The following is a 12,359-nucleotide window of genomic DNA, read 5'->3' as shown; positions in this document are numbered from 1 at the left end:
TGTCACCAGGCTGAAGTGCAGTGGTGTGATCATCAAGATCTTGGCTCACTGCAATCTCCATCTCCCAGGTTCAAGCAATCTTCCTGCCTCAGCCTCCTGAGTAGCTGGGACTACAGCACCCACCACCACACCTGGCTAATTTTTGGTATTTTTAGTAGAGAAGGGGTTTCACCATGTTGGCCAGGCTGGTCTCCAGCTCCTGACCTCGTGACCTGCCTGCCTCAGCCTCCCGAAGTGCTGGGATTACAGGGGTGAGCCACCGCGCCCGGCTGATGTTTAAGCGTTTCCCCATGTGTGTCCTGTGGAATACCAGGTACCTGATGGTACCTGAAATAAGGGTTCTGTGCTCCTACAAGTAGAAAACCCTCTTGGAGGGTCATAATGCACCATATCGCGGACTCTGCAAGGTCTTAGGCTGGAGAAACCTGTCTGATTTTGTTCAGCCCAGCATTCTTCAAACTTATTTGACCTTTGATCGTAGTATTTTTTCACAGTAACACTCGATGGAACACTCTTTGGGAACAAGGCATGAGTCCACAGCAGTCATGTTTCCCTTTGGTGAACCCAGCCCCTTTGCCGCTGGTTCAGAACCAGAGCCTTTCACTTCCACCCCATGAGTAGCACAGGCTCTCCGGGCAGCTGACGCTTTGCTGGAGTCTTCCAGCAATGCTAGAAGTCTGTGGGCTCCAGGCCCAGCCTGAGGGTTGACTGGGGACACCAGGCCCTGGGAGAGGCTGAGGAGTCTGTGACTGGCCTAATGGGGCTGCTGAGCTGAGCTCTCAGGGAGCAAACCCTGCTGGAGCTGGGATTTGCCTGCTCAGCACCCAGGACAGCAGCACTGCTTCTCCCCTCCCAGGGGCCGGCCCATGAGACAGGCCAAGGCTTCAGAATCTGCCCAGCAGCAAGAAAGCACGAGAGGAAGAAGGGCATACCTCTATCTTCTTGTGTCTATGATGTATGTGTGATTTTCATCAGCTGCATTTCCAGGACAAATACATGTCTCCTCCAGCCCTAGCACCGTACTCCAGCCCTAGCACCGTACTCCAGCCTCTAAGCTTGAATTCTCTCTCCCAGGAGGACCCTCTCCCTGTCCATGATCTAGACAGGCCCTGGACCTCAGGGAGGGATGTGAGTACTCTCAAGGACCTCAAAGGCAGTACCCGGGGCCAAGGAACCAGCTGCCACTGGGGTAAAGACCTCTTGGGCCAGGAAGGTAGAGACCTGGGATCTAGAGCGGGTTCCCACCCGGATCCCCACTGTCTTCTCCCGTGCACACGTACCAAGGCAGAATGAGCCCTGGGAAATGAGCACAGGCATGTGTGCTGGGGCTGGAGTCCGGTGCTAGGGCTGGAGTACGGTGCAGGCAGCTGTCTCTCCCCTCTGGTGGGTGGTGGTGAAGGTTACCATGGCTCATCTGCTGGCCCCCTGCCTCATTACCCGGCTTCTGAGCAGAGCAGAATTAACGAGGCTGCCCAGGGGTTTATGGTTCAGTAGAGCTCTCCCCACCCAACGGCCACAGCCCACCAGGGAACTCTGGCCCATTCATGGATATTTACAGCCCCATAAATTAGGTCCAGGCTGCAGCTGCCGAGGTCACCAGGGAGGTTAGGGGAGTAGGAGCTTTCTCTTCCAGTTCTGCTTCCTTGCAAATGAGGATGCTAATTCGCCCATAGAGAAAACCACCTCACACTTTTCCCTGACCTTTTCCCCTGACTCTTTAAAATACTGACTTTCACAATTTGTTTTTGTTTTCGTTCTCATGCCAACCCTAGAGTAAGTCTGGTTCGTCCCATTTAACAGATACAGAAACTGAGGTACTCAGAGACATGCCCACTGCCTGAGGCAGTCTGGAAGGGGTGGACCCGGGCAGTCTGGCCTGCTTCAAGCTGGGGCTGGGAGTGGGTTTTCAGAGACCTCAAGCCTCTGTGGGAAGGAGAGAGACCAGCTCTTAAAACCAGGTTCTGATACCTCTTGTCCTCCAGCCTCCCCAGATGGAGGCATGAGGGGCCCTTGTGACCCCTACTCCCCTGGGATCTGGCCAGGCCAGGCTCCTGACGGCTGGAGAAGCCTCCAGGATTCCCAGTCGTATTATTTCTGCTCCCTCAGCTGCCACCATAGAGGGGTGGGGGAGGCAGCGCAGCCCTCTAATGGGGCTTCTCCCAAAAGCCCCAAGCGGCCCCCTGAGCATCCCCCTTGCCCTAAGTCAAACAGCCGAACCCTAGGATGGGGGTAGGCAGGCTGACTAGGGAGAGGCAGGGATCCTGGCCTGAACTCAGGCTGAGCCCTTGACAATCGGCATGCTTCCGGAAAACCACCCAGCTCTCCCAACACCTGGGCAGTGAGGGCAAGAAATGACCACACACCTTCCCTGGAAGGCATGCAGCCGGGGATGGGTGGGGGGGCGGGCAGCATGGGGTGGGGGCCTGCCTCCTCCACTGGGCCTATTCCCTCCCACCCCTGGGGGACTTCTGCAGGCCCCTTTTCCTTCTGACCTCCTCACAAGGACTCTCAGGCACACAGACAGCTCCCTCCCCATTCCAGATCGGCCCCTGCCTTTGCCAGGCCACTGAGGGGGCCGCTGGGGGCTGTGACTCAGAGGCCCTTGGGTACCCGGGAGGAGCAGATGTAACATCCACGCTGACTCATCCGGCCCAGCCTGACGTGCCGCCTGGGGACTGAAGCCGAGTCATGGCCATGAAGCCCAGGAGTCTCAAGGGAGCTGCAGGCAGGGAGTGGAGAGTGAATGTCAGCAGGGAGAGGTCTGACATCACTCCATCCCTCCCCTTCAGCCTAAACCTCTGGCTGCTGCTGCTTCCCCTGGCAGCCACCAAAGGGTCCCGCTGGTCCCCCAGAGGAGAGAGAGCTGACAGATCCAGGGAGAGAGTGGAGCAAGATGCAGAGGGGGTGCATGGCAGGCAGGATAAAGGGCTGGAAGGATAAAGGGTGCTCAGCTGTTCCTGTATCTCCTGGCCCGTTTCAGGAGCCACCCAGAAGCCTTGTGGGGACACACACGCGCAAACACACACGAACACACGCGCACGCTTACACACATATGCGACTGCAGAAGAAGGTCCTCACTGCTGTCTTTGGGCAAACTCCACCCCCTCAAACCTCACTTTCCTCTTTTTTATTTTAAATAGAGAACGGGTTTTGTTATGTTGACCAGGCTGGTCTTGAACTCCTGGCCTCAAGTAATCCATCCTCCCATCTCAACCTCCCAAAGTGGTGGAATTACAGGTGTGAGCTACTGCACCAAGCCAGTTTCCTCTTTTGAGGTGCAGCACCACACACCTCACAGGGCTGCTGAGAGATCAAAATGAGACAACAAATTTATATGCACGCAGTTAGACATCCAATGTTTGCTCCCTCAAAGAATATTTACTGACTCAAATATACTGATTTCAACCTGTACCTTGCTTCACAAAAGCCTGGGGAATGGTGATGGGGGCTACCTCTAGTTGTTCACAGCTTAAGACACACATGGACTCGTTTCTTTAGCACAAGACAATGGCCCCAATGTCATGACAGCCCACTAAGTAAAGCTCCAGCAGGAACTGCCAGATCAGAACACCAGACAGAGGAGTGCCAGCCCTGTCTACCTGGTGGCCAGACGCCTCATCTCACCCTTCACCCTCTGCCATGCACAACACTCCCCAGGCAGCTTTTGTCCAAAACCTTCTCTCCTTTCTCTCTGGAAAGTTCAGGGGAATGTGATTTTTCAGCTTCTTCCCTAAAGCAGGCAGCCTGATATGGTGGAAGGAACCCCAACTGGGGCTCTGAACACTTATTCAAGACCGAGGTCTGGCCGGGCGCGGTGGCTCATGCCTGTAATCCCAGCACTTTGGGAGGCTGAGGCAGGCAGATCGCTTGAGGTCGGGAGTTCAAGACCAGCTTGGCCAACATGGTGAAACCCCGTCTCTATTAAAAATACAAAAATTAGCCAGACGTGATTGCACATGCCTGTAATCCCAACTACTTGGGAGACTGAGGCAGGAGAGTGACTCGAACCCGGGAGACAGAGGTTGCAGTGAGCTAAGATGGCACCCCTGCACTCCAGCCTGGACAACAGAGTGAGACGCTGCGTCAAAAAACAAAACAAACAAACAAACAAAAACAAAAAAACCTACTCTATTATATGTCTTTTAAAAATTTCTTTAAATGTAACACCCAATAGTATTTATGAGGTGCTCACTACATACTGCGCCAGGCACTATACACACAGCATCCTGTCTTCACAACAACGTGGAGGGGAAGGTATTTGTCTGGCACTTTACGGATGAGAAAACTGAAGCCTGAAGAGGTCACCTGGCTTGCCCATTGCCACACACCTAGTAGGAGCAGAACTGAGACTTGACCTAGATGTGTGTCCTCTCCACCTGCTTTGCTTACTTAAGGCACCAACTAAGTGAATGGCCTGGTGGCAGGAACACAGTTCAGATAGAAAGCAGGGTTGGGATCTAGTCTCAGCTCTGGCTCTATTGCACCAAGTGACCTCAGTAGGCCACTGACTTCTGTCTCCTCATTTGCAAAATGAGCAGACGGGCCGGCACGGTGGCTCACGCCTGTAATCCCAGCACTTTGGGAGGCCAAGGCGGGTGAATTACCTGAGGTCAGGAGTTTGAGACCAGCCTGGCCAACATGGTGAAACCTCGTCTCTACTAAAAATACCAAAAAATTAGCCAGGCGTGGTGACGGGCACGTGTAATCTCAGCTACTCGGGAGGTTGAGGTAGGAGAATCGCTTGAACCCGGGAGGTGGAGGTTGCGGTAAACCGAGATCGCGGTACTACACTCTAGCCTGGGCAACAAGAGTGAAACTATGTCTCAAAACAAATAAACAAACAAACAAACAAGAACAAAATGAGCAGACTGGACAAGATGACTCCATCAACCTTCTAATAACTTATATTCCTTGAGGTGGCAGCAGCCATACGGTGGCAGAGGGGCTGCCATGAGTGTCGTAGCCGCACAGTCAGGGCCTGCTCCTAGAGACGATATTTTAACCCAAGACAATGCATGCAGAGGTGTAGCTCAACCTGTCATTCGCTCAAACGTGTGTATCTATTATGTGTCAGGAAGGCAGCCAGGCCACGTTCGATCTCGGATCCCTCGGCCCTGTTGCCCAAAGCAATCAAATGCATTTCTGTGAGTGGTCAGGAATAAAAGGGTTAATGTCAGTATAGCTGATGGGGTCACTGGGGCAGGAGCAAGGTAGAGAAGCAGGCTCTGTGGTGGAGAGGAGTCCACAGCCTCAAGGGTCGAGAGGCCACCTGATAAGGAGTTGGGGGTGCAGAGCCCAAGGGCTCCAGTTTAGCCTGTGCCTTTGTTCCTCTCTGGGAACCCTGTTGTGTTGGCTAATTGTGAGTTCTGGGGGTGGCCAACACCCTGTCTCTGGGGCAGGCGTTTTCTCTGCAGCTCCTTGCTAATCCCTTCAGGGGTCTTATCAGAACACCCTTAAGCCAGCTTGAAGCAGGGACTACAAATGAAGTTAGGCCAAGGAAACAGCCCCAGGCTGGAGGGCAGGGGGCTGGGAAGGGGAGACACTGGAAGACAGAAAGCAGAAAAATCCTCTGGGCTCAGAAGTGTCTGTTGAGGAGCTGCCTTCCCCACAGGGGCCCGGATCTCAGAAGTGGTCCTTGTGCTTCTCCAATCTAATTCTGATTCTCAATGAAGATACATTTGTTGAATGTCCACTGTGAATCAGATATTGCAAAGGGAATTTCCACTTCCATTTAATTCTCATAGTCACCCTGGAGTTAAACATTACTGTCCCCATTTTACAGAGGAGGAAACTGAGGCTCAGAGAGCTAATGTAATTACCTCCAATCACAAAGTGAGTAAGACTTGAACCCAGGTCTATCTGACTCCAAATCCAAGTTTCTGCCTCCAGCAACCCACCGAAGCGGTGGCCCCATGCCTTCTGTTCATCGTAGCACATGTTTATGTTTATAATTTTGGTGAGATAGTACTTGTCTGCTTTCCTTCTGGGAGATTAGCAAAATTGGGGTCTCTTTTGGGGGTCTAGGAAATACAGGCTCCCAGTGAGAAGGAAAAAAGGAAGACAGTCAAGTTACTTTCAATTTTGCCTTTTCCCTTTTGTTCTTTGGAGCTTGAAAGCAATTGTGCTTTGTTGACTTAACAGAACTCTGCTCCAAACCCTTTTGTTCATTAAACATTCAGAGATCTTGGAGGCATTTTTACGGGTAAACCTGGAAATGACTTTTCCAACCCAAGAAGCCCTTTGTGGGTTAACTGGGCTCCAGTCCCATATCTGTCACTGCCTCGCTATTTGGCCTTTGACTAAATATTTGACCTCGGATCAAAGCTCCCTGGGATTCAGGAAGGGACTGAGAATAAGACTATCAAAGCATAACCCGAAAAAGGGAAGCTTTTCAGAAACATATGGAACAGATATAAAGCGATAACTAAAGGGGACATTACCTGTGCAAAATTATAAATACCAGTGGCATAAATCAGAAATAAAAAATAAACCCAACCACACACAAAAATTTACCAAATAACATTTCTCAAACAATATAATAAAGAAGGCTTACTTAATAAGTGATGCTAGCATAGCTGGATAGGAATCAGATGCAGGTGGAGTACAGGGTTATATGATGTTTTAAATCATAGAAAAAGCAGTAGGAAATAGAAGGGCATATTTATGAGATCTGAGGAGGGATGAAAACTATCTCAGGTCTGAAGCAACAGAAGGAATCATGAAGGAAAAGCTCAACAGATTCCACAGAAAATAAGACTTTTTTCTTTCACAAAATTTTTTTTTTAACTTTTAAAAAACAGGAATGGGGTCTCGTTCTGTTGCCCAGGCTGGTCTTTAACTCCTGGGCTCAAGCAATCTGCCCACCTTGGCTTCCCAAAGTGTTGGGATTACAGGTGTGAGCACCCAGTCAGAAAAATAAAACATCTTTACGATGATATTATACTGTAACAACAGACTAATATTTATGGTAAATTTTAAACCTACTTAAATATTTAGGAAAACCATCAAGATCTCCAAAATATGAAAAGACGACTCCCTCAAGAAGAAGTTTGAACAGGACATGAACACATGGAACATACCGAGTTGAACTGATGACCTTCAGGTCTCCCGCCTGCTGTTAACTTCTGGGACCCATGGGGAAGAAACGGGGGAGTGAGGGTGCATGGCATGGATTGACTCTGCTATACTCCTGCTTGAGCGGGTCAAATGCCAGAATGCCAGGGAGGGAGACACAGAAGCTTCCATGGGACCGGGGTCACCTGCTTTCATCACCTCCAATTCCCACAACAGGCATCCTGGCCATTTAGTTTAAGGGTGACCATATAGGACCAACAAGACCAACGCCATGGCTTCTAGCCCTTGGGGTCCAGTTGGTGTCATGCTAGATCAAGGCTACTCCACATTCTGAAGAACCAGACAGTACAGAGGGACTGGTCTAATCCATCCCTAACACCTGGAACACAGATCCTAACAGATCCCAGTTTTAAACTGGGTGACCACTGGTGTCTGCTTGACCCAAGAAGGGAGGGAGGAGATGCTTGACTGGTTCTAGCCTCCCATGCCACTGATCTCTGGAAGGTGAACTCCAGAGCCACTTGTGCTTACAGGGACTCTGATGGGCATCATGTCCCATCCTTGACTGCAGTTTGACCTATCAGGGTTGCTTGCTTCTTTTTTTTTTTTTTTTTTTTTGAGAAAGGGTCTCACTTTTTGGGAGGCCATCCTCCTGTCTCAGCCTCCCAAAATACCGGGATTACCGGCATTAGCCGCTGTGCCTGGCCTAATTTCTTTCCTAGAATTAATTCTGGGCAGGCCTCCCAGAAGCAGGGGTATGCTCTTTGTAACACCCAGGACCTACCTTCAGTTGGAAAAAATTGGGATTTCATAGACCACTAGCTACTATCAGGTGCTACACATTCCCTTGAGTTCCAAATTCTTCCTACTAAAAGCTCTCTTCCTTTCACCCAAATGGTTTGTTTTAAAATGTACACATACACACAAGGACTGGCAAAGGAAATAAATCAAATGAGAAAGACAGACACAGACAGAGAAAAAAAAGAACGATACACTTTGTTCTAGGTTCTGATTCTAAATCTGGCAGGAGGTGTGAAGGGCTGGCAGCTTGGTGGTAGTGGTGGCAGTGGCGCAGCGGGCTCCCTCCTGCCTTGGGGCATCAGGCCAGCAGCTGCTGTACTCTTAGGAGCCAGAGGGAGAGATGCTCTACCCGTCAGGACAGGAGCCAGTGCATGCTCTGAACTTCAAACCACAGCCAGGCCTCATGGTTAATGTGGATGATAACCCCAAATCCTCACCCCAGGCCTTTCACACTGCAATTCAGTGTCATCACGCCCACTCCAGCATCTGCAACCAGCTGGCTCCTCTAAATGAACTTGTCTCAAACCAAAGTTGTCATTTTTGCCAACGTCTCTCCGCACTCCAACTTGTTTTTTGTTTTTGTTTTGAGACAGGTCCTACTCTGTCACTCAGGCTGGAGTGCAGTAGCAAGATCGTGGCCCACTGCAGCCTCAACTTCCTGGGCTCAAGCAATCCCCCTGCCTCAGTCTCCCATGTAGCTGGACCCACAGGAGTGTGCTACCATGCCTGGCTAATTTTTTAATTTTTTGTAGAGATGACGTCTTACTTTGTTGGCCAGGCTGGTCTTGAACTACTGGATTCAAGTGATCCTCCTGCATTAGCCTCTCAAAGTGTTGGGATTACAGGTGTGAGGCACCACACCCCGCCCCACTCCAACTTTTTCTTTCCCTCCTAGGTTCAGAATCTCAAAGTTAGATATGTGGTTCCCCTCATCTATGGTCTACTAAGATCTTCCAATTCTTCCATCTCCATGTCCCTCTTCCTGTCCATCCTCATTGTCACCTTCTTGCCTCCATTCAGTGCTGCAGCTACTGCCTAGCTTCCCTGGTCCCTGCAGGCCATTCACCCTTTGTCCCCTAAGACACTGGAGCTTTCCCAAGCCTGGCTTGGATCACGTAACAACCCTGCTAAAAAAACTTTCTAAGGCTTCCCCTGCCTACGACTAAGTCCTGGTTCAAGCTAATTTTTCAGCTTTATCTTCTTCTCCAACCAACACATTCCCTCTGGCCCACTCACACCAATTTCTTAAAGTTGCACAAACTTCATGGCACAATCATTCTCACCCCAGGACCACAGCACTCAACTATCCTCCAACATGGGGCAAAGAGGGAGAAGGAAGCACATAACAGCACCCACCACGAATGCTAAGCAAAGAGGAGAACCATTTCCTTGCTGAAGGTCAAATGTCCACCTCCAGGTTCAAAAGCCAATACTTGGCACCCCCAACCCCACTCCCTACACCTAGACTCCAGGCATTGCACAAAGAATCACATACAATTTCCCCTCTGTAACCTCCCAGCACTCCCTCATCCCTAAGACAGAATTAAAATCACTGAATCAGCCTTCAAAAGAGGCCGTACTGTAAGTCAGCCCCCCAAGGATGGCAGAGATTTGACCTCAGTGGTGGCCATGGACCCTCCATAGTGGAGGTAGAAAGGGAGAGGGATTGTCAGTCCGAGCCCTTCCCCCACCTCTCCAGCCCCCTACTGCAATCCCCTGGCATACGGAGGATTTCCCAGGCATTCAATATATAACGTCCAAATTATATATGGTGTAAACCGGCTCTGGTGCAGCAGAGTAGGGAGGAGGCGGGAGGGAGATCCTCTCAGGGGAGTCCATCTCTTCCTCCTGATACCTGGAGAGCAGCGTCGTTCAGTCCCAGAGATGCACGAAGCCACACCCCCACCCCACGTCACCATCTCAGGAGCGCGGAGCTAGGGAAGCCCACGCAAGCAGGGAGACTGAGACCGATTTCAGGGAGGGCTGGAAGGAAGTGGGGGGTTAACTGCTCACATACCTGATCAAACAGGACTTTCCAGTGCTGGCAGAGAGGGAGGCCATGCAGGAGAGAAGGAATAGGAGAGAAAGAAAGACACACTTATCACCAAGGTCTCCGTAGTCCTCGGATGTTTCTGACATAGCCTCCCAGCGGCTGCCCAAGAGTCATGACCAGGCTCAGGGACTGGCCACAGGAGAGCAGGGGAAGTCTGGGAGGAGCTCCCCAATGAGTCCACACTGAGCAGAGGGAGGAAGCTCACAGTAAGGGATGGGGTGGGGGCGGGGGCGGCAAGGTGGGTGTTGCTGGTTCTGGAACTGGCAGAACAAGTGATTCTCAACAATTACTAAATAAAGGCGTCCAACTATGTCCAAGAGCCTCTAATAATTTCTGCTGCCTAAAGCTTATGTCCACAGCTACTCCAGGCCTGGGAGAGCATGGCCAGGTGCAATTCCATCAGACCCTGCCGCAGTGGGTCTCACCTGCTGGGGGCTAGACACCCTCGCCCCACAGAAGAACTCACCTCTGCATAAACACTAACATTTTGCCTGCAGTTTTTTTTGTTTTGTTTTTTGTTTTTATTGGGGGGGGAGCGGGCGGGTGGGGGGTGAATGCCGAATGCGGTGAAGCCCACCCATTCTCTTCCAAGGCTGAGTCTAAGAGGTGACTACATCAGATTCTGCCAGGGATTTAGGGCCAGAAGGAAGTGATAGATTTAACTGCAGACGCCAAAGACAGAAGATGGTAAATTATCCCCCAACCCCATTCAGACTTTCCCGCTTTGGTTGTGTAGGTTGGGAGCCTGGTTTCACTTTCATCTCCCCACCCTGAGGAGGGGGGTGGGCAGGGCAGGGTGTCTGCCCGGTTTTTCACCCCTATTTGTAGGTTAGCCCCGGGAGGTTAACCCAATAAACTCCAGTTCCCAGGGCTTCCCAGGGCTTCCCAGGGCTTCCCAGGGCCGGCCCGCAGGACCGGAGGGATGGAGACCAGAGCAGCAGAGGGCGGGGAAGCCCTGGGGCAGCCCCTCCCTCTTCTCGCCCAGGGGACCGTCCCCTGGCACAGCCACGGTGTTGGACTCACGGGCCTCCTTCTAGGAGCAAAGCCGCTCCCAGCACTTTCCCTCCCTGCTCCGGCCGGGGTCAGAGGAGGGGGCCGGCTTGAATTTCAATCAGAGTCGCGACAAGGCGGGTGCCGGGGGCGGGGGGGGAGCTAATCCGGGAGCGGAGGAAGGGGTCGCCAGACCCGCCTGCACGGCCAGGGACCGGGACTCTGCGGCGTCCGTTCCTTCCTCAGCTCCGGGAGCCCGCAGGTCGCGGGCGTGAGGGGAGGGGGAGTCACTGCCGTGACGCGGCCGCCTCTGCGGGAAAACGCCGTGTCCCCGGCACTGCACCAGCGGCGGGGAGGGGGCTCCGGCGGCGACAGGTCCGCGGCGCAGCTGCGGGGCTGTGTCCCGCAGGGAAGCCGCGGGAACCAGAGCGAGGGAAGCGGTGCGCGCGCGTTTCGGGGAAACCGGTCCCTCCGCCCCCTCCTGCCCGCGGGGACCCGGCCAATCCGGGGCGCTCCCGCGTCACCTTGAAACCTCCAAGTTGCCCGGCGTGGGGCGAGACAGGGGCGGCTTTTCCCCCAGGCGCCCCCAGAAAGTTTGCCGGGCGGGGAGGGGGCACTCACGTCCTCCGGCGCCGCGGGCAGCTGCTCCTCGGCCTCGGGTTCCAGCTCCTCGATGCGCTCCGCCTCGGCGCAGGCGGCCACCGCGGGGCCCGGACTGGGGTGCTCGCCCATGGCCAAGACGGCGTCCGGGGGCGGCGGCGGCTGCGGGGCTCGTCCCGGGGCGCCGGGCTAACTTTGCGCCGCGGCGGCCGCGCCGCTCCCGGGGCTCAGTGCGCACCGCGCCGCCTCCGCGCCCGCCCCGCAGCCCGCGCCCGCCCCCATGGCCCCGGTCCCCGCGCCGCCACCGCCTCCTCGCAACCCCGGGACGCCCGGCCCCTCCGCCGCCAAACTTCTCTGCGCTCGCTGCCCCGCTGGCCTCCGCCTCCGCCCCGGCCCCCGCGCCCGGCTCAGAGGCGAGGGCGCCCTTGGGCCGGCCCCGGCCCCGCCGCTCCCCGCGCTCCCTTCCCGCTTCTCGCGGCCCCCGCTCTGCGCCCGAGTCTCCTCCTCCCCGCGGAGTCCTCGGGGGCGGTGCGCGGGCGGGGGCGGGGCTGCTCGCGGGGAACGCCGGCCCCCGCCCCGCACCCCACCCCGGGCGCCGCCACCCGGGCCCAGTCGGTCAGAGCGGCGCGGCCTGGGAGGGGGAGGGCTGCGGCGGGGCTGGCGAGAAAGTGGCTGCGCTTCCCGGGGCGGGGATGGGGACTGCGCCGTCCCCGGCCCCGTCACCACCGGCCTGCACTCCGGGCCTGGGCTTGGCTCTTCCATCGGCTTAACCATCACTTGGAGGTGGCAGATATGTGATGGAGACACTCTGTTGGCGACGTCAGGGTTAACTAGGAGTGAA

The 12,359-nt window shown here is 54.2% G+C and overlaps 1 protein-coding gene across 3 annotated transcripts in view; it reads right to left on the bottom strand.

The window, feature by feature from the left end:
- The window catches only part of RHBDL3 (rhomboid like 3), a 60,394-nt gene extending 48,272 nt beyond the window's left edge, over positions 1 to 12,122 (bottom strand). The window contains exons 1-2 of one of the 3 annotated variants that reach the window (XM_077969306.1): positions 11,540 to 12,122; positions 9,893 to 9,916 (exon numbers count right to left, since the gene is read on the bottom strand). In XM_077969306.1, the coding sequence (XP_077825432.1) occupies positions 9,893 to 9,916; positions 11,540 to 11,650 (135 nt within the window). In that variant the 5' untranslated portion in view covers positions 11,651 to 12,122. 3 annotated transcript variants of the gene reach the window in all.
- Between the last annotated feature and the right edge of the window lie 237 nt (positions 12,123 to 12,359).

The sequence above is a fragment of the Macaca mulatta genome, chromosome 16 (assembly GCF_049350105.2).
Source record: "Macaca mulatta isolate MMU2019108-1 chromosome 16, T2T-MMU8v2.0, whole genome shotgun sequence".
Lineage (NCBI taxonomy): Eukaryota > Metazoa > Chordata > Mammalia > Primates > Cercopithecidae > Macaca > Macaca mulatta.
The sequence above is the reverse complement of the archived record's forward strand: the minus strand, read 5'-3'. Positions and strand labels throughout refer to the sequence as shown.